This window comes from Cherax quadricarinatus, chromosome 85 (assembly GCF_038502225.1).
Source record: "Cherax quadricarinatus isolate ZL_2023a chromosome 85, ASM3850222v1, whole genome shotgun sequence".
NCBI lineage: Eukaryota > Metazoa > Arthropoda > Malacostraca > Decapoda > Parastacidae > Cherax > Cherax quadricarinatus.
In genome coordinates, this window is record NC_091376.1 from 1,333,056 (window position 1) to 1,355,555 (window position 22,500).

Sequence of the window (22,500 nt, forward strand, 5' to 3'; positions counted from 1 at the left end):
AAGAGAGGAAGGTGGATGATTTGAGGGAAGATGAGGGGAGAACCGGGAGTAAAACAAGTCTTAGTAAGAGAAAAAAGAAGTAAGAAAAACAAAACGTAGAGCATGACAAGAAGGAGGAAGAAGAAGAGGAGGAGAAGAAAGAGGAGTAGGAGCAATAACTGATCCCTAAGTTATTCACCACTCACATCATCTCACACATCATCAGTAACCATAGTAAGCAAGACTAATCACCTCACCTAATTACAGATCATATCGCCAACGTAAGCCATCGCATTGAAGATTAAACGCTACCTATTTAGTACATCCTCACCCTCTCCTCTGTCCCCGAGAGCATCATTATATTCTGAAGTTAAGACTATCAACTACTGAGACTTCAGCATTATGCTGAAATGAAATTAAACTCGGTTTGTTTCATAGAGACGTAGGACTTAATTGTTGTGTCTAGAAAAGCAGGTGTATTTAGGCTGATGTTAGTAGGTTTGTAGAGGTTTCTAGGCAAGCAGGTGTGTTTAGGCTGGTGTTAGTAGGTTTGTAGAGGTTTCTAGGCAAGCAGGTGTGTTTAGGCTGATGTTAGTAGGTTTGTAGAGGTTTCTAGGCAAGCAGGTGTGTTTAGACTGATGTTAGTAGGTTTGTAGAGGTTTCTAGGCAAGCAGGTGTGTTTAGGCTGATGTCAGTAGGTGTATAACGGTTTCTAGGCAAGCAGGTGTGTTTAGGTTGATGTTAGTAGGTGTATAGCGGTTTCTAGGCAAGCAGGTGTGTTTAGGCTGATGTTAGTAGGTGTATAACGGTTTCTAGCCAAGCAGGTGTGTTTAGGCTGATGTTAGTAAGTTTCTAGAGGTTTCTAAACTTGCAGATGGGTGTAGACAGATGTTAGAACGTTTATAGAGGTTTCTAGATTGCAGGTGTGTGTAGGCAGATGTTAGCAGGTATAAACCAGGTTTCTAGACGTGCAGGTGTTTACCAGATGTCATTAATTTTACAGATGTTCCTAGATAATGTTATAACTGCGACTGGAACGACTCTCCTACAGAAATAATTCATTAAATTTATGAAAATTTAAACAAGAGTCAATAACAACTGCAGAATTAATTAATGAAACAAAATATAAAGCTTATGATAAAGCTTAAAATAATCTAACTCAATCAAAAAATTAAAAACTAAAGCAATCTTGAAAAGAAGTGAGTTCGTAGGTAATACTGGAATATCAATATCAATGGCTTTTGAAGTATGTTTGTAAGCCATTGGCTGGTTAATGGGGTTTAAAGCCCTTTGACTACACGAGGGTCATTAAGGCTGCATGTAACCCGTTTACCACCAGTCAGGAATACGTCAATGTCATGGAAGGGATTACAGATGAACTTTGGGGGCAAAGGAGTTGAAAGGGAAACGCCTCTCTGTGTATATTCTCCGTTTGATTCACTCTCTAGCCACAAGGTTGAGAGGTGAGGATAGAAATAGACATGACTAGCACCTCGAATGGAAGAATGAGATTATTGCACCCGTGGAAGATTAGACATGAGGCATAAAGACGAGCGTATGTCAACACAAGGTCAACACCACCCCCCCGCGGCCCGGTTCTTGACCAGGACTCCCGCTGGAACAGAGCCTGGAAAACCAGGCTGCTACTGCTGGAAGCACGCGATCCAGCGCACGAACCACAGCCCAACTGATCGGGCACTGGATCGTCTTAAGACGGCAATCCCACCGGCCTGAGATGACGGAAGGAAGAGCAGCATCCAAACCTACATTTACAAATGATTCTATCATAGGCTAGTCTAGTAAACACGGAGATTATTTTTGCCTAGGCCTATAGAACCCTACACAAATACCCCGCCCATAGGGCGAAATGTCGTATTTCAGAAATAAACCTAAATACAAAAAACACAAGCTTGCATTGGGACAACATTTCGCTCTGCTTAGAGCTTGATAAAGGTGGACACAGAGCAAAACGTCGCCAGACTGAGAGGCAGTCTGCAATTATAGTATTCAATACTGTTTCGCCCACCAGTGGCTTTATCAGTTCAACACAGAGATGGTATACGAAAACAGTGGAATATGGAGCAATCAGTCCCTCAGCCTTGCAGATCCAAAAAAAAAAAACTTGGGGCTGAGATAACTCTTAAAACGCGACTTAAATTTGCTTGGAATAAACCAAAAGTTTTTCTTGAATAACCGAATTACGTCTCGGAAAGTCACAGTGTAAAGTTTTTAAAGTTTTTTTTTTTCTTTTCGACAGTGACCTGTGATTTAGTGTAGGAAAGTTTTTAACGTAGTAATTTGCACGCTCGGAAAGTACATAGCAAGTTTAAACTAGATTAGTTTTTAGTAATCTGGTAAATGTTTGGCAGCAGCACTCGGGCAGAACTCCACACACACACACAGTAGTTTAACTCCTCAGTCCCAGCTGCTGTCTTGGACAGCTGCAGAAACTGTTATATTAAGAGAGCCTTTTGCTTTTCTATCCATGGCTTTAATAACGTGAGAAAGAAGGAGCACTGTGGTAGACCTACTGACCCATGCCAGGCGTGTCCATACAACTAGAAAATAGATGATAGTCCTTAATCTAGATAGAAATAGATACACGATAGATTTTAAGGTCGATAGTAGATAGTTCTATCTGTGTGTGTGTGTGTGTGTGTGTGTGTGTGTGTGTGTGTGTGTGTGTGTGTGTGTGTGTGTGTGTGTGTGTGTGTGTGTGTACCTTTGAAGTCTCTTAACCGGGTTTACGGTTCCTTATAATCTTCTAACTCTAAGTTTTAACTTTTAGAAATTACTGCATTTCTCGTCAAGGCAAATACTAATGTGCGTAAATTCTTCAAGAGAGAGAGAGAGAGAGAGAGAGAGAGAGAGAGAGAGAGAGAGAGAGAGAGAGAGAGAGAGAGAGAGAGAGAGAGAGAGAGAGGAGAGAGAGAGAGAGAGAGAGAGAGAGAGAGAGAGAGAGAGAGAGAGAGAGAGAGAGAGAGCTTTCACTCTCGTCATATGGTTTGGGTCAGTCTTTTATGATCACCTCACTTCACTCAACACATTGTTTTGTGTGTGTACTCCCCAAATTGTGGTTGATTCATAGCTCCTGGCTCCGATTCTTCTACTGGACACTACTGGGTCCTCAGTGTATATACACTGAAAGTTCTCTTCAGTCCCTAGTACCGTTATTAAAGTAATCTTTACTGGTGGAGGACAAATGACTTTCAGCCTGAATGATCCTTTACAACCCGTTAAAAACCAACAGTGTGCCACACTGATTGGCTGCTACTCCAGCTAAACATCTGTTGAAACACCTAGATACTGTTGGCTAATTTAGCTTGCAACACACCAGTGTTCCACGAAGCTGAATTACAGATATTTACATGAAAAACAAAACTAGTCTTAAAACTTCCTTAAAACAATCTGTTTTATCTGCAAATAATCTTATTTTAGCATACCTACTTACTGCAAAGTGAGCAGAGACAACACATGTAATGAAACTAACACCCAGGTACCTAATTATTGCAAGAAAATCAGCGGAAACAGATGTAAGGAGATTAAAAGTCATGCGCCTATGTACTGCTAGGCGACCAGAGACAGCAGATGGAAGGTGACCAGGACGGTAGTGCCTCTCTGGATGGTGCTGTCTACTGATCTACTACTGCGTCAAGCTGAAGTTGTTAGAGGTGGTGAAAAACAGACACGATGTACAGGGTAAATAAACCGTACCACGGGTGGGGTTAGAACCCTCGATCAGTCTCAGAACTCCAGACCGACGCGCTAGCCACTGGACTCTCTGATCGCTGGTTCTAACCTCACCCGTGGTATAGTTTGTTTGTAATCGCGTCATTACGATTTCGTGAGTCATGCTCTAAAAACTACGTTTCACTCACAGCAGAGCTTCGTCAAAGCTTGATAAAGCTCTACTCAGAGCAAAACGTAATCTTAATACAGTGCCCTATGGAGATACGATTGACAGGGTACACACACACACACACACACACACACACACACACACGTTCATTACAATTGCCAGAGAAGATTCCTTTTCACAACTAATGTTTTTATGTTTTACTGACACATTGGCCGTTTCCCACCAAGGCAGGGTGACCTGAAAATGAAGAAGAAACACTTTCACCATCATTCATTCCATCACTGTCTTGCCAGAAGGGTGCTTTACACTACAGTTTTTAAACTGCAACATTAACACCCCTCCTTCAGAGTGTAGACATTGTACTTCCCACCTCCAGGACTCAAGTCCAGCTAACCGGTTTCCCTGAATCCTCTCATAAATGTTACATTGCTCATACTCCAACAGCACGTCTAGTTATACAAGCCAGGAGTGTATCAGGGTAGATTCCCGCCTTGCCTAGTTGTCTGGTCCACTCGCCTGAGAGGGCTCGATACGGCGTACGCTGTCAGTGGCCCTATAAACCCCAACAACAACAACAACACTAGCCTAAGGGTACAAGCTCCTCCCGACCTCGGAAAGTCATGCCAGCAAGTTTAATTTTATTGCTTCCGTGAGGGGGTAGCACCAAAGGTAAAGTCGCCGACAAGAAAAAGTTGAGAGTGGAAAGTTTGGAAAGGGATAGAGAAGACCGATCACGGGTAATGCTTTCTCTCATACCTTTGGGGATAGACAGGACCTGAAGGCTGGTAGTGGAGTGTATCCCTATTCTAGCATACTCTCTCTGTCTATCCTTGGCATGAAACTGATGACAGGTAATGCATTCTCTCATACCTTCGGGGATAGACAAGGCCTGAAGGATGGTAGTGGAGTGTAGTATCCCTACCCTAGCAAACACACACTCTGTCCCTGGTATGAAATCAACAATACTGTTTGAGAGCCTCTGCCAACCTGCTCCAACAGACAGCAGTATCAGGCCTCAAAGAGCACATTAGCATATGGGCAAGCCCCTCACTGCTCTGCTTCGCCCATCAATGATCAGGTCGTGACCTCCAGGTCACGACCTGGCTCCATGCAAGATGCATGTTCAATGTTATTTGCTAGATGCAGTGTAGGAAGATAGCACACATGTGTCGCCTTGCAAACTGCTGTTTGCAAGGAGACACATGTGTGCTATCTTCCTACACCAAACTTCCTACACCAAACTTCCTACATGTGTGCTATCTTCCTACATCAAACTGCTGTTTGATGCTCTTGCTAGATCATCCTCTCACACACACACACACACACACACACACACACACACACACACACACACACACACGCACACACACACACTCCTTCCTCACGCACATTTTTCCCCCCAATTGATTATTTCCTTCCTACGTTTTCCATCTATATATCCTGTCTCCCATTTCCTCATTTCTCATTCAGTTCTTCCGCTTCCTTTCCTCCCTTTTTCCTACCGTAGGGGAGATAGTACATAGTACGCAATGATAGTCTAACCATCGCCCTATCCCCTCTCTATTTTTTCTATCTCTTTTGGGTTCTCCCTTTCATAAATCTTTCCTCCAGAGGATAGAGGTAGCTCACAATATATTTGACACAGGTATCTCTCTCTCTCTCTCTCTCTCTCTCTCTCTCTTTCTCTCCCTCTCTCTCTCTCTCTCTCTCTGCACTAACCACATAACGTCTCCCTTACAGGGTGAAGAGTTGGTTCACAACGTGAGTGCAGGAGTACTGGTGAGTGAAGCCACTCTTGCCTTACAGCGAGTGGGACGCCAGCGCTCCGGACGCTACCAGTGCGTTGCGTCCAACGTAGAGGGAGACGCTCACAGCAACACTATCCACATCGCTATCAAATGTAAGTACTCACCCACTCCCCCTTCATCTTTATTTTAAGGTATCCCTTAAAGGGATACCTTCTAAAACAATATATATCTTAAAGGTATCCCTTTAAAGGTATCCCTTCAAGGGATATCTTCAAGACGTTGTCTGATTATTTTTTTCCCATCAACTTGTGGATTTTATTTTGCCCGTAACTCGAGAACGTCTCATCCTATCTGTTTTATATATATATATATATATATATATATATATCTATCTATATCTATATATATATATATATATATATATATATATATATATGTATGTATATATATATACGACCGCTATGTATATTTTTTTATGGTATTACTGATGCTTAAAAATGGATTGTTTGAAATTCGTATATTGTTATTCTGCCCCTAATTCCCTCTGTCAGGAGCTCAAGCTCCTGGACCCTTTACCCTACCATGTGAGAGACGGGTGGGCGGTAAGGTAGGGAGAGAGATGGTAGTTGTGGTGATGGTAGTGGTTATAATGATGGTTATGGTAGCTGAGAATGGGATATAACAGCACCCCATACTTAGGTTAGGTTAGGTAAGAATTGTCAGGAAACAGGACAAGTGTTTCCTGAGTTTTAGTCATATGCTGACCCTGCAGTTCGACCTTTTGGTCATCTGACCAAGGCCTTCTACTGGCTTACCAGTCCACTATGACAGGCCTCCAAAACTGACCTCCAAGATTGTCATCTCCAAAAAAGGTTTTTGTACACTACGTCGTATTGACATACCTGTAGAAAGCCATAGGAGAAAATCCTACAGTCACTTGTCACGTAGCCACTTGGGACACACCTGTAGAAAGCCACTCAGGAAAATCCTTGTCGTTTTCCCTCTACTCACAGACAGGTAACTGATGAAAGAGATTCTGAAGTCTGGTTGTGCTTGAGACGGTTAAAGGTGGAGAGGGGAAAGTGGAGAACGCAAGGAGAAAGGAGGGGAAAGAGAATGAGGAAGAAGGAGGAGGAGGAGAAGAAGACGGGTGGTGGAGAGAGTAAAGGAAAGGAGCCCAGAGCATCTCGTTTGGTAGAGTGTTTGAGAAATGCTAACGAAAACGCTTGTGTCTGAAGGCGCTGTGGCTGGTGCTGGTGAATATGCCAGTGTAGGAGGGAGATGGAGAAACCAGGTGAGAATGCGTCTGTGTAGGAGAAGGGCCAGTAGCAATATGTTGGTGTTGGAATGTGCTAGTACTAATGCTTTTTTCTGTGTTGGAGGCTCCGGTAAGAATAAAACTGTGTAGAAGAGCTGGTGGGAATGTGATGGTGTTGGAGTGTACTAGTGAGAATGTTTTTTTTTTTTGTGTTGGAGGCTCCGGTATCAACGGGTCTGTGTAGGAGAAGAGCTAGTTGGAATGCTTTTGTGTTGGAGATGCTACTGATGGACTAAGAGAATGTTTCAACGGAAAAAGGGGCTGGAGATTAGCCCTGTGGAAACGGGAGCGTGCTGGGGCGTCCGAAAAAAATATTGCTGCTAATGCTTGAGATTGAAAAGTAATTCTTGAAGTTCAAGCGAGAGCGTTACTAGACCCATTCGGGCTCAAAGGTGTGATTTATGTATTTGATACTAAGGAAAATTTATCGAAATTCGTATGATTATAGAAAAGAGTTAATCCCAGGAGCTATAAAGCTGAACTCTTGTGAAGGCTGAGGGACTGACCACCTCAGAATTACTTACTCGTAGTTGAGGGACAGATTATTACATATATATTTCTTTACTGCTTCTGCTGTCAGCCATATTTAAGGCACCTCTATATTCGACTGAAGAAAGCTGCTGAACAGGCGAAATGTCTCAGTAATACAGATACACAATTCTTGGACATATCTTACTCAGTCGAAGAAAAACTTACGTATTATATTTGTAAGGGGAGAGGTTTTATATTTGTAAGGGGAGAGAAACCTCTCTCTCTCTCTCTCTCTCTCTCTCTCTCTCTCTCTCTCTCTCTCTCTCTCTCTCTCTCTCTCTCTCTCTCTCTCTCTCTCTCTCTCTCTCTCTCTCTCTCTCTCTCTCTCTCTCTCTCTCTCTCTCTCTCTCTCTCTGTCTCTCTCTCCTCTAACTCTCTCTCCTCTAACTCTCTTTCTCCACGGACGGCGGACACACAGCTTTTGTCATGCCTGTAACCTTCAATGAGAGTGGAGAGTGATGTGTGGTGCAGCGGTGTTGTTGTTGTTGTGAGGAAGAAATTGTAATGGAGTCACCACAAACTTTTCCACCTCTCCAGAATGGACTTTAATGGACTCCAACATTGTCTACGTCCAACATTTTAACACGAATCCCTGGACATTATATATATATATATATATATATATATATATATATATATATATATATATATATATATATATATATACTATATATATATATATATATATATATATATATATATATATATATATATATATATATATATGGGTGTGAAGCATGGGTGGTGAATGTTGCAACAAGGAGAAGGCTGGAGGCAGTGGAGATACCATGTCTGAGGGCAATGTAAAGTGTGAATATAATGCAGAAAATTCGTAGTTTTGACATTAGGAGGAGGTGCGGGATTACCAAAACTATTATTCTGAGGAATGGCTGTTGAGGTGGATCGGATATGTAGAGAGGATGGAAGGAAATAGAATGACATCGAGAGTGTATAAATCTTAGTGGAGGGAAGGTGGGGTAGGGGGTCGGCCTAGGGAAGGTTGGAGGGAGGGGATAAAGTGACGTGGGGGTTCGTAGGAGATATGATGGTTAGAGTTAAACACACTTGTTGGATGGTAACACATATATTGCAGAGCGTGGAAGAGGGAGGCCCAGCTTGCCTGTCCTATCGCCTGCTTGGATTACCGGGAACTGAGGAGGATCCCAGGCGCGAAGGGCTTACAACAGCGTCACATGACGTCATACAAACTAGTCACTAGGCCTAGCAAAGGGGTCGTGTATGTAAAACATATGGATGGTACTAACTATGATATTCAGATAAGCTATACAACAAATGTAGGGGATCAGCAACTATGCTGACAAAAGGTGGTTTTGTGTGCGAGAGGCTTGGACTTCCGACAAGCATTCGTGAGCGTGTTTGATAGGAGCGAATAGAGACAAATGGTTTTTAGGACTTGACGTGCTGTTGGAGTGTAAGCAAAGTAACAATTATGAAGGGATCCAGGGAAACCGGCAGGCCGGACTTGAGTCCTGGAGACGAGAAGTACAGTGTCTGCACTCTGAAGGACGGGTGTTAATGTTGCAGTTTTATAACTGTAGTGTAAAGCACCCTTCTGGCAAGACAGTGATGGAGTGAATGATGGTGAAAGTTTTTGTTTCTCGGGCCACCCTGCCTTGGTGGGAGGCCGCCGATGTAGAGAGAGAGAGAGAGAGAAAGCTCTCTAGCCTTCACTTCACACAGAGGCACCAGGGCTGAGGAACGAAAAAAAATATATTCAGAGTAAATTTGATCTTCGTCTATGTGTGTTTGTTACTTAAAAATAAGTTTTTTTTTTCTGACCAAACTTACCACAAAACATGGAACCAATTGACGTCAGTCATTCAGATATTTTAGGTGATTTCCATTTAGTGATGTAAATTGCTTAGAACATCAACAAGTTGAAGACTGGGACACTTTTGCAACATATGGGAATGTTTATTAAGAAAACGTGTCGCCTGCCAGTGGTTTCTTCAGTCCTTTACAGAGAGGAACATTGGAAGATGAGGAGTTTCAGGTAATCAGTCCCAACAAAATACCACACATAACACACACACACACACACACACACACACACACACACACACACACACACACACACACACACTTATCTCAACTTACTTCCAGCATCTTAGTGGTAATCTCATCCTCCCCAGATGCTTATCCAACATTTAACTTTATACATTAACAAGGAATATATTTTGAAATTATTATTATTATTATTATTATTATTATTATTATTATTATTATTATTATTATTATTATTATTATTATTATTATTATTATTATTATTATTATTATTATTATTGTTATTATTATTATTGTTATTATTATTATTATTATTATTATTATTATTATTATTATTATTATTATTATTATTATTATTATTATTATTATTATTATTATTATTATTATTATTATTATTATTATTATTATTATTATTATTATTATTATTATTATTATTATTATTATTATTATTGTTATTATTATTATTGTTGTTATTATTATTATTATTATTATTATTATTATTATTATTATTGTTGTTATTATTATTATTATTATTATTATTATTATTATTATTATTATTATTATTATTATTATTATTATTATTATCATGATTATTATTATTATTATTATTATTATTATTATTATTATTATTATTATTATTATTATTATTATTATTACCACCTTGCCTTCTATCTGCTTTATTTCAGTTTGTAATTAGAATGCATGTTGCACGTGTGGTGGCATGCATTCAGGTCCCATCTGGCTAATATTGCACATAGCACCAGGCACTCTGCCTTAGTCTACACTGGCAATCCCCTACATCTGTGTTAACAGGTGTTGCGCGGGGTGCTATTGTGTTGTGTTGTCATTAAGTGGTGACGACTCAGGGGAGGAGTAGGAGGTGGAAGCATATAGTATACGCAGTTTTAAGGTGTGGTACGACAGGGGGTAAGATGCGAGAAGTGTAAGACTAAAAAATTGGAGGGACTTAAGCTGAGGTTTAACTCCCTGAAATCGTCAATTAAATGCCAATGGCTTCATTTTTTTAATAAATTCTCTAGTTTGCTTGACCTTAGATTGCCGGAATTTTTATATCCACAGAATTTGAATCGTGAACCCAACACCGACAGTATTATTTATGGCATCATTCACAGCATTATTCACAGCATTCACAGCATCGTTTACAGCATTGCTCACAGCATCATTCACAGCATCACTCACAGCATCACTCACAGCATCACTCACAGAATCATTCACAGGATCATTCACAGCATCACTCACAGCATCACTCACAGCATCATTCACAGCATCACTCACAGCATCATTCACAGCATCACTCACAGCATCACTCATAGCACCATTCACAGCATCACTCACAGCATCACTCACAGCATCATTCACAGCATCACTCACAACACCATTCACAGCATCACTCACAGCATCGCTCACAGCGTCATTCGCAGCATCACTCACAGCATCACTCACAGCATCATTCACAGCATCACTCACAGCATCGCTCACAGCATCATTCACAGCATCATTCACAGCATCACTCACAGCATCACTCACAGCATCACTCACAGCATCACTCACAGCATCATTCACAGCATCACTCACAGCATCGCTCACAGCATCATTCACAGCATCATTCACAGCATCGCTCACAGCATCATTCACAGCATCACTCACAACACCATTCACAGCATCACTCACAGCATCGCTCACAGCGTCATTCACAGCATCACTCACAGCATCATTCACAGCATCACTCACAGCATCGCTCACAGCATCATTCACAGCATCATTCACAGCATCGCTCACAGCATCATTCACAGCATCACTCACAGCATCACTCACAGCATCAATCACAGCATCACTCACAGCATCACTCACAGCATCATTCACAGCATCACTCACAGCATCACTCACAGCATCATTCACAGCATCATTCACGCCATCATTCACAGCATCATTCACAGCATTATTTACAGCATAACTCTCTCTCTCTTTTTTTTTTTTTTTTACACAGGGTTTGACAAGGTTAAGGATCCCTCCCTCTCTCTCTCTCTCTCTAACTCTCTCTCTCTCTCTCTCTCTCTCACTCTCTCTCTCTCTCTCTCTCTCTCTCTCTCTCTCTCTCTCTCTACACATGGTTTGTACAAGGTTAAGGATCCCTAGCTTTATTGACAAGCTATTTACAGGTTAAGGATTCCTAACTTTATTGACAAGCCTAAGAGGCTGTTACCTACATCAGCTCATTTGAAAGCATTTTTATTGTTATGAGACATACAAGTAGGGAACAGGATGAAGTTGGAGCCATCTGTGGGCCAGCATTTTCATTTGATCAACTGACGTTATCTCGTTGACATCATTATGCTGAACGAATGTGTTCCATACTCGAGTCATCCTGGGTATGTATGATCTCAGATGGAGTGATGTTCTGGAGAAGGGTACAGCCAGAGTGAAGTTGCTGCTTTCTGCCCGTCTTGTGGCATAAAAGCTTGTTTCGCGCTGTCCTCGAAGTGGATCCAAGTGTGGTATTTTGACAATATTGGCCTTGTACATAAGTAAGGCCACCCACATCCCTCCTATGTTGAAGGCTCTGCTGAAATGACAGATCCATCCAGGATCGGTCCAGGCGAGAAGATGAGACGTCTTGCTCTGTTCTCTACTCTGTCAAGCAGTCGCAGATGAGAGGGGGACAGGCAAACCAAGAAAGTGGAGCATACTCAAGGTGTGAGCGTACTTGTGCCTCGTACAGTATCTTGCAACCCCTACTGTCAAGCAGATGCGAGATACGGCGAAGTGCTGTAAGCTTCCTGGCTGCCTTGTTTGCAAGATTTACAACATGGTTCTTCATGGTTAGTTTGGAGTCAAATTTCACCCCAAGGATATCAACTTCTTCTCCAGGTGCCAACATCCTCCCATTCATCCTTACTACTGCACCAGCATTACCATCATGGTGCCTAGAGACGATCATCATTTGCGTTTTCTCAGGTGCAAATGTTACTTGCCATCTATTTCCCCAAGCTGATATAGCTCTCAGCTGGTGATTGATGTAAGCTTAGAGCAGCTGGCATTTCTTCTCTTGGATAAGTGAATGTCAGTGTACAGTCGTCTGCATATGCATGTGATTCTGGGATGAGATGAAGAAGGTCGTTGAAGTAGACATTCCATAACAGTGGACCCAGCACACTTCCTTGTGGAACGCTTGCCCCAATAGGATGTCTTGCTGATTCCGTTCCATTGAGGACTACACTTGAGATCTACCATGAAGGTAATCACTGAGGAGACATAGCGTAGAGCCTGCAATTCCCCAGTGCTTGAAGTTTTGCTAAGAGGCCCTGGTGCCACATCCGGTCGAAAGCGCCAGCAATGTCCAGTGCTACCACACAGCTGACTTTGGATTCATCCAGTGACTGGTGCCACTTAGTGGAGAGGTTTAACAACAGATCAGCAGCAGAGTAACCTTTCCTGAAGCCATATTGACGATCACAAAGTAGTGAGTGGTAGTCAAAAAAATCTGTCATTTGTCTTGAGATTATTGTCTCAAGGATCTTACCAGTGATTGACAGGAGTGACACTGGTCTGTAGTTGCTGATTTCTGCTCTGCTCTTCTTTTTGTGAACAGGGACTACATTTGCTCTTTCCTTTATGGAGAGGGCCATTTGCACTGTACTAGGCAGTGCTGAAAGATGCGAGTTAGAGGTGCTGCTAGCTGGTCTGCACATCTTCTCAACAATCTTGGGCTCCAACTTGTCTGGGCCCTCACAGCCTTTTCTTGGTCAAGTGATTTAAGAAGGAAATGCACCTCCTCCTGCCTTATTGTCACACCTGACAGTTTTGACACAGTTCTTGCAGCTAGCCAAGGAGGGTCCCTTGCTGGATCAGGAACTTGCATTTTGGTAGCAAAGTGTTCAGCAAAGAGGTCCGCTTTCTCTTGACTACTAGTAGAGGTGGTCCCATCCTGTCGATTTAGAGGTGGAATAAGTTCATCAGGCAGATAACCTTGTCTGTCCTTGACCAGGGACCACCAGGTTTTGGACCTCACCTACCTGATGCTAGCTTTCTTTTAGTGTCCAACTCCCATTTAGCAATGGCCCACTTTTGAACATCACCCATATGCCTACAGGCTTGCATGTGCAAGTTCCTGTTATAGGTGGTAGGATGTCTCTTATACCTTCGCCATGCTTTGTACTTAGCAGTAGCAGCCTCTCTACAACGAAAGCCAAACCAAGGCTGATCTGTAGGCTTTGTCACATATTGCCGGTGAGGAATGTGTTCTTGTTGCAGATTAAGGATGTGTCCAGTGAAGGCTTTCACTTGGTTGTCAACATCCCCCTGGAGAAGAGCATTCCAGTCGGTGGTGGCGAGCTCAGAGCAAAGGGCTGGCCAATTACCTCTTTCCCATAGCCAGGTTGTGCGTGTGGACTCCTCACCTCGTTCTGTTGGGATCTTAAGTGTGGTAAAAACAGCCTTGTGGTCAGACGATCCAACTCTCTCTCTCTCTCTCTCTCCCTCTCTCTCTCTCTCTCTCTCCCTCTCTCTCTCTCTCTCTCTCTCTCTCTCTCTCTCTCTCTCTCTCTCTCTCTCTCCCTCTCTCTCTCTCTCCTAGTTATCACACCTTTAAGACTATATCGAACTTTTAATAAAGACCTCAGTGGCATGGACCCATAAACTAATGCCCCTTTTCTTAGCATAATGGTCTTTGCAGTACTCAAGACCTGCTCTGTCTACGGGATTTTAATATACCTATTTCAAGCTGAAATGGGAACTACAAGCTGGTGGAGAAGCTTGATTACCTTACTGATTTAAGAGTGTTTTTTTTCTTGCCTCAGCGTATTTTAATAGCCAGTTGTGTCTTGGGTATAATTCTACTCAACGCAGTTGACTATCATCCAGGTACCTATTTACTGCTAGGTAAACAGTGGTAGCAGGTGTATGGAGACCTGTTTACTGCTAGGTAAACAGTGGTAACAGGTGTATGGAGACCTGTTTACTGCTAGGTAAACAGTGGCAGTAGGTGTAAGGAAACTAATATCTAGGTACCTGTTTACTGCAAGGTAAACAGTGGTAGCAGGTGTATGGAGACCTGTTTACTGCTAGGTAAACAGTGGTAGCAGGTGTATGGAGACCTGTTTACTGCTAGGTAAACAGTGGTAGCAGGTGTATGGAGACCTGTTTACTGCTAGGTAAACAGTGGCAGTAGGTGTAAGGAAACTAATATCTAGGTACCTGTTTACTGCAAGGTAAACAGTGGTAGCAGGTGTATGGAGACCTGTTTACTGCTAGGTAAACAGTGGCAGTAGGTGTAAGGAAACTAATATCTAGGTACCTGTTTACTGCAGGGTAAACAGTGGTAGCAGGTGTATGGAGACCTGTTTACTGCTAGGTAAACAGTGGTAGCAGGTGTATGGAGACCTGTTTACTGCTAGGTAAACAGTGGCAGTAGGTGTATGGAGACCTGTTTACTGCTAGGTAAACAGTGGCAGTAGGTGTAAGGAAACTAATATCTAGGTACCTATTTACTGCAAGGTAAACAGTGGCAGCACGTGTAAAGAGACTAACACCCAGGTACCTGTCACTGCTAGGTAAAAAGCGGCAGCAGGTGTAAGGAGACTAACACCTAGGTACCTATTTACTACAAGGTAAACAGTGGCAGGATATCTGGCAATACGTCTTAGGATGGAAGGAATTTAAGGAATTAACTCGAGTCACAACTATGACAGGGGAAAAAATTGGCTAACAGAAAGCCTTCCCACGAATCCAGGAATAACAGAACAGCTAACAGATACGAGGAAACAGAAGCAGGAAAACAGGTGCGGGGGAAGACATAAGCCTGAAGGAGATATAAGGCTTCGTGGCAGACATTGAGATGGGGAAAATAACCGCACCATTACCACCAAACAGAAGGTGAATGCTGATCCAGTAATACTGGGACAAAATCCTCCAGTCGAAACCAAGAATCAGAAGAATATAGAAAGAGAAAGAGAGAGAGAGAGAGAGAGAGAGAGAGAGAGAGAGAGAGAGAGAGAGAGAGAGAGAGAGAGAGAGAGAGAGAGGCTGGATAAGAGGCGAAACGGGGAAGATGTATGTGAAGAGATTGACGAGTCACTATTACTGTAGCTGGAACAGTTTACCGAAACTCGGTTTTAGGAGTGAAACAAGACGTTTCGCTCCGTCCTGAACCATCCTCAGGCCAAAGCTTCACCTATTTTCTTAAATTCAGTATATAAATGTCATTAACATTCATTAAATTAGGCAGTTTGCTCGAAATTAAGTCTGTCCAACAGAACACAAGGAAATACATGAAAGCGAGAGGCAGATTATTATTATTATTATTATTATTATTATTATTTAGTAGTAGTAATAGTATAATTATTATTTTATTTTATTATGATTACTTATAATTGTAATTATTATTATAATGAAAGAGCAAAAAAATCATAATAATAAAATAATAATTATAACTGAACCCTTCGTGAGGGCACGAACGTTCAACGGCGAATTACAACACGAAATTATCCCGGGGCAGTGGATCAGACAGGAACCTGAACCTTCGTTATGCGAGACGACAGCAACCTGAGCCGGAAACATTATCCACACTCTGGGATTTGTCGTTCTTGTCTCCTGAATCCGAATCAGGGAATTAAATTCTCCTGAATCCGAATCAGGGAATTAAATTCTGCTGATGATCCCGTTCTTGAGCACGGATCTGTACTTCCCAGTGTCCTCCCAGCATAGCCTTTAATGCTCTGAGAATTTATGTTCTTAAATCCGGAATTACTATAGAAACACTGCATATATATATATATATATATATATATATATATATATATATATATATATATATATATATATATATATATATATATATATATATATATATATATATATATATATATATATATATATATATATATATATATATATATATATATATATATATATATATATATGTCAAATGCCGAATAGGCAGAACTTGCGATCTTGGCTTAAATAGCAACGCTCATCATCTTGCCATATAAGACAAGTGAAAATTTGTGTATGCAATAATTTCGTCAAAATCATTCTGAACCTAACGAAAAAAATATATTTGATTGTGTTTGTTTAGTATTAAATTATTGTAAACGTATTTAAAATATATTTAGTTGGGTTAGGCTAAAATAAATTGTTCTTGTTACAATAAGGTTAGGTAAGTTTTCTAAGATCCTTTTGGAGCAAAATTAAAATTTTTTACATTAACATTAATGAAAAAATATATCTTTAAACCTATAAGAGAAAATTTTCGAAAGGACTTTAATTTTAAATGAGTTTTTGCTAATTGACCAGTTTTACATATTCATTTTGACATATATATATATATATATATATATATATATATATATATATATATATATATATATATATATATATATATATATATATATATATATATATATATATATATATATATATATATATATATATATTTTTAAAAATAAATATATATAAAAATATATATATATATATATATATATATATATATATATATATATATATATATATATATATATATATGTATATATATATATATATATATATATATATATATATATATATATATATATATTTCTCCCAACGTAATGTAAGCTGTTTTATTTACGATTTGATTTAAATTGACATGTAATTTCTTAAATAATTTATGATAAAAACGAGAGTAAGGGCGATAAATTATCTAAGTGATTTATAGTCTTTAGGGCGAGAGTGTGGGAGGGAGCGAGAGGAAGAGGAACAAGGAGGGAGGTAGGAAAAGTGAGAGATAAAGAGGAAAGAGGGAGAGAAGAATTGGTGAGAGAGTTTTATGAAATAATAATAATAATAATAATAATAATAATAATAATAATAATAATAATAATAATAATAATAATAATAATAATGATTCTCGACCAGAGTTCCCTAACTATGTAAGTGTTCATATGCGGAGGTGGTGTGTGGGGGGTTGACAACGGAGAGGTGGGTTGGTGTGGGTAGTGGGGTTTGGGGTTGGCTGGAGGGTGGGCTGGAGGGTGGGCTGGAGGGTGGGCTATAGCGTTGTCTCTGGTCGCAGGTCTAATTACATACCAGCCACTAACTTGAGCACTCTGGTGGGTTCTCCCAGCCCACCCAGCATTCCTGTCCACCCACTCTACCCTCCCACACCCGCTGATCATCCACCCACCTTCTCAAAATCCCGTTCACCCATCTATCAACTCACAACCAAATTTTCGGCATCTGTACAATAGTCAAAATCTCGCAAAATATATAAAATTCAATCATTTTTTCGTTTGCCAAACAGATTTAACTACAGAATGCCATAAAAATACATAACTATCCACAGTCCTTTGATTTTTAAACCCGGTATGTGGCTGTGTATCCATTTTATGTGGAGGTGTGTGATAGGGAAGTATAGATAGCTTTTGTTCCCACAATATAACTATCATATTGAATAGTGTAGCAACACACTGCTGGTGTTGCCAAGGTGTAACTATCTTATAGAATAGTGTAGCAACACACTGCTGGTGTTGCCACAATGCAACTCTCATATAGAATAGTGTAGCAACACACTGCTGGTGTTCCCACAATGTAACTATCACATATAATAGTGTAGCAACACACTGCTGGTGTTGCCACAATGTAACTATCATATAGAATAGTGTAGCAACACACTGCTGGTGTTCCCACAATGTAACTATCACATATAATAGTGTAGCAACACACTGCTGGTGTTGCCACAATGCAACTCTCATATAGAATAGTGTAGCAACACACTGCTGGTGTTCCCACAATGTAACTATCACATATAATAGTGTAGCAACACACTGCTCGTGTTGCCACAATGTAACTATCATATAGAATAGTGTAGCAACACACTGCTGGTGTTGCCACAATGTAACTATCACATATAATAGTGTAGCAACACACTGCTCGTGTTCCCACAATGTAACTATCATATAGAATAGTGTAGCAACACACTGCTGGTGTTGCCACAATGTAACTATCACATATAATAGTGTAGCAACACACAGCTGGTGTTGCCACAATGCAACTCTCATATAGAAAAAATATAGCAACACATTGCTGATGTACCCACCTAGTTGTGGTTGCAGGGGTCGATTCACAGCTCCTGGCCCACTTCACTTCACTCCACTTCAACCAAGTTAAAAAAAATAGCTGAATCTTATAGACTTAAGTATAACTGCAATGTGATTCTGCATTTTCTCTCATCTCTGTCTGTCTGTCTCTTTCTCTCTCTCTCTCTCTCTCTCTCAGCAAGTATTGAGCTCCCAGCTGACCTAGTTCTTTCCCCTAATGTGGAAACTCTCTGAGTTGCTTTCCCAAGAACTTATTAGTTTGAAGTCGAGCCATTTGAGTGGTAAGTTCTGGCCAGAATTCCTAACCGCTTAACCAAGCCAGAAGAATTTGCTGCCGGAAATCCGGGTAAATGGGATCGGAAATAGATAAGTGAAAGCAGGAAGAGAGGGAATAAAGGAAGGTAAAAACTGAAATGCTATGAATTGATTATGGTCCAGAGAGGACCGAAGACCCAATATTGGTCTAGGGTGGGGTTAAACGTAGTTTGAAGTTTGTGCTGGAGATAAGGATCTTTTTGAGACTTGGTAAAGTCAATTGTGGGCGAAACGTAGTCAATAAAGAATCACGCTATACTGTTTTTTTTTTCCATCCTGTAGTTTATTCTCAAATTTGTTTGAGGATATTTTTTTTGTGTAGCTTTGAAAGTGAATTTAGCTTTCTGTGTGTTTCTTGCTCGTTGCTTTCTTTGCTTTCTTTATTGCTTTCTTCCTGACTTTCGTTGCTTTCTTTATTGCTTTCTTCCTGACTTTCGTTGCTTTCTTTATTGCTTTCTTCCTGACTTTCATTGCTTTCTTTATTGCTTTCTTCCTGACTTTCATTGCTTTCTTTTTGGCTTTCTACCTGACTTTCGTTGCTTTCTTTATTGCTTTCTTCCTGACTTTCGTTGCTTTCTTTATTGCTTTCTTCCTGACTTTCATTGCTTTCTTTATTGCTTTCTTCCTGACTTTCATTGCTTTCTTTATTGCTTTCTTCCTGACTTTCATTGCTTTTTTTATTGCTTTCTTCCTGACTTTCATTACTTTCTTTATTGCTTTCTTCCTGACTTTCATTGCTTTCTTTTTTTGCTTTCTTCCTGACTTTCGTTGCTTTCTTGCTTCTTTGCTTTACTTGTTTCCTGTCCTTCCTAATTTGTTTTCCTTGTTTCGTTGTTTTTCTTACTTCCCTTCTTACACTGGTGGTTCACAGCAAAAATGACACAGATGGTAGTAAATAGAGGATAGCGGAGGAAAGAGAGAGAGAGAGAGAGAGAGAGAGAGAGAAAAAAGAGAGAGAGAGAGAGAGAGAGAGAGAGAGAGAGAGAGAGAGAGAGAGAGTTGTGAATTGTGAACAATAAGAAAACATAGCACTCAGTAAGTGCATTACGACAGAATAATGTAGACGACATTACAGCGATACTCTTTCTCTCTTTCTCTCTCTCTCTCTCTCTCTCTCTCTCTCTCTCTCTCTCTCTCTCTCTCTCTCTCTCTCTCTCTCTCTCTCTCTCTCTCTCTCTCTCTCTCTCTCTCTCTTTCTCTCTCTCTCTCTCTCTCTCTCTTTCTCTCTCTCTCTCTTTCTATATTTATCCCGAGTCTTTCATGTTATGGGCCATCTCTCTCTCTCTCTCTCTCTCTCTCTCTCTCTCTCTCTCTCTCTCTCTCTCTCTCTCTCTCTCTCTCTCTCTCTCTCTCTCTCTCTCTCTCTCTCTCTATATTTCTCGCGAGTCTTTTTTGTTATGGGCGATCTCTCTCTCTCTCTCTCTCTCTCTCTCTCTCTCTCTCTCTCTCTCTCTCTCTCTCTCTCTCTGTCAGTTTCTCTGCCTGTCTGCCTGTTTACAAATATATGAGAGGTAAAGCCTTGGTTTGATTAGTGTCTGAGTTACGGAAGCAAATCCTTGGATATCCTTAGGAAAACTCTGGACAAATACAGGGATGGTTTCGATAAGAACCTGCCTTGTATGGGCCAGTAGACCTTCTGTAGTGTTCCTCCATTCTCATGTTCCTATGTTTACCTGTCTTGCCGTCTACAGGGTCGTCCATGACGCAACGTGATATTTCCAGCCGGGGGACTTGTTTCTCTGCGTACCAAATCGCTTCGTCTAAAAATACATTGTTTTGAGCACTAATTTCTGCGGGTGTGGGCGAGAGTTGAGCTGGGTACACAGTGAGGTTTTTTAAACAAGTGTTTCTTTGAGTGGTTAAAGGCAAAACAGGTGTTTTAAAGATGTTTGTCCTGGAGGTGAGAGAATTTCAGTGTTTTCTTTCCCACCCGTGGATATGTATGTTGTTGTTTTAAAGAGAAAATTGTTCATGTCCGGAGAATTGACATGTCAGGGAACAGGATTTTATTGGGGAAAAAATGGCTCTGTATACAGATTTGTTCATGTCCGGAGAATTGACATGTCAGGGAACAGGATTTTATTGGGGAAAAAATGGCTCTGTATACAGATTTCTTCATGTCCGGAGAATTGACATGTCAGGGAGCAGGATTTTATTGGGGAAAAAATGGCTCTGTATACAGATTTGTTCATGTCCGGAGAATTGACATGTCAGGGAACAGGATTTTATTGGGGAGAAAATGGCTCTGTATACAGATTTATCAAGATATACTGATGTGAAAAAGATACTTATGTATAAAGAAGACAAAAGTACAATACCGTGGCTGGAGCAATACGCAAATAACCCGCACGACGACGTTCCGAGCCTGGAACATGAGTCGACCCTCTAAGATCCTGGTTCAGGAACTGTGTTTCGATCCTCTTTAGAGTCTGGACCAGCAGCTGAGATTCGATTCCCTTTAGAGGCTGGGCCTAGAGCTGTGACTCGATCCTCTCACAAGAGAAAACATAATACTCCTCGCTTCTTCTCCAATATCGCACTTTTCCTTCGAGAAATCAACGAAGCTTTCAGTTGGTCCTCTATCCCTTTAATCTCCTCCCAACCTCACTCCTTTCCCTTCCCCTTCCTTCCTCTAACCGTGAGGGCGAGAGAATCATCTTCCTCCCTTCCTCCGAACCTGTGGTAAATAGGTGCCCTGAAAGCGTCGGTGCTGGGATAATGGTGGCCTTTGTCACCGGCTCCTCTTCAGGAGACGAAGCTGGACGGGTCATCTTAGAGCCGGAACAAGAAATAGAATTTTTTTTCCCACACTCAAGCCTTCGCGGTGAGGACGCGACTCGCATTTTTCAAAGATCTCGGCTGGGTGGGTCATGAAGCTACGCCCATCAGAGCCGATCTTTTTCCGCCTCTGGTTACCCCTGTTTTATGAATTATTATTGATAATGTAAAGGTGTGAAATCACGTGGGATAAACCATACCACGGGCGGGGATTGAACCCGCGATCAATCATAAAACTCCAGACCGATGCGTTAGCCACTGGACCAGCTGGCTAAAGATTCGTCCGATTAGGTATATTTATGCACCACTGTGACAACAAATTCAAGCTTTTACAGACGAGTCTCCCGTCAGCGTGGCTGTGACGAGCTCTAGCTCAAGTCCCCTCAAAGCCGTGAGATAGACAGATAGCAGAGCAGTTTTAAATCCACAGCGATGCTAAGTACTGAGATCTGTCTATTGTTAGAAAAATGAATGTAGATGCAGCTAATACGACATTTTATTGTGGCAACGTTTCGCTCTACACAAGTTTTGTGAACCTGTTACGGCTTGATGAAGCTCCTGGAGAGCGAAACGTTGCTACAGTAAATTGTCAAATTAGCTGCATCTGTGTCCAGCCACCTAACATTTTGTCGGTAATTCTGTCATAATTTCTAAGCTGTCTAGACTGAGAACTTTGGTGTATTATCTAGGTGTGTAAGTCAACGATAGAAAAGCAGAAGGCTCTCATACTCTTGAATACTCTTTAAGCAGTGGAAGGACCTTCATTTAACGACCTTATAGTGGAACTTTATCACCCAGAGTGGAACTTTATCACCCAGAGTGGAACTTTATCACCCAGAGTGGAACTTTATCACC

At 41.0% G+C, this 22,500-nt stretch overlaps 1 protein-coding gene across 1 annotated transcript in view; it reads left to right on the forward strand.

The window, feature by feature from the left end:
- LOC128703264 (nephrin-like) overlaps positions 1-22,500 on the forward strand; it is a 148,969-nt gene that overhangs the window by 28,697 nt on the left and 97,772 nt on the right. Inside the window, exon 7 of the mRNA XM_070103241.1 lies at positions 5,579-5,738. Coding sequence (XP_069959342.1) covers positions 5,579-5,738 — 160 coding nt within the window. The remainder of the gene's footprint in view (positions 1-5,578; positions 5,739-22,500) is intronic.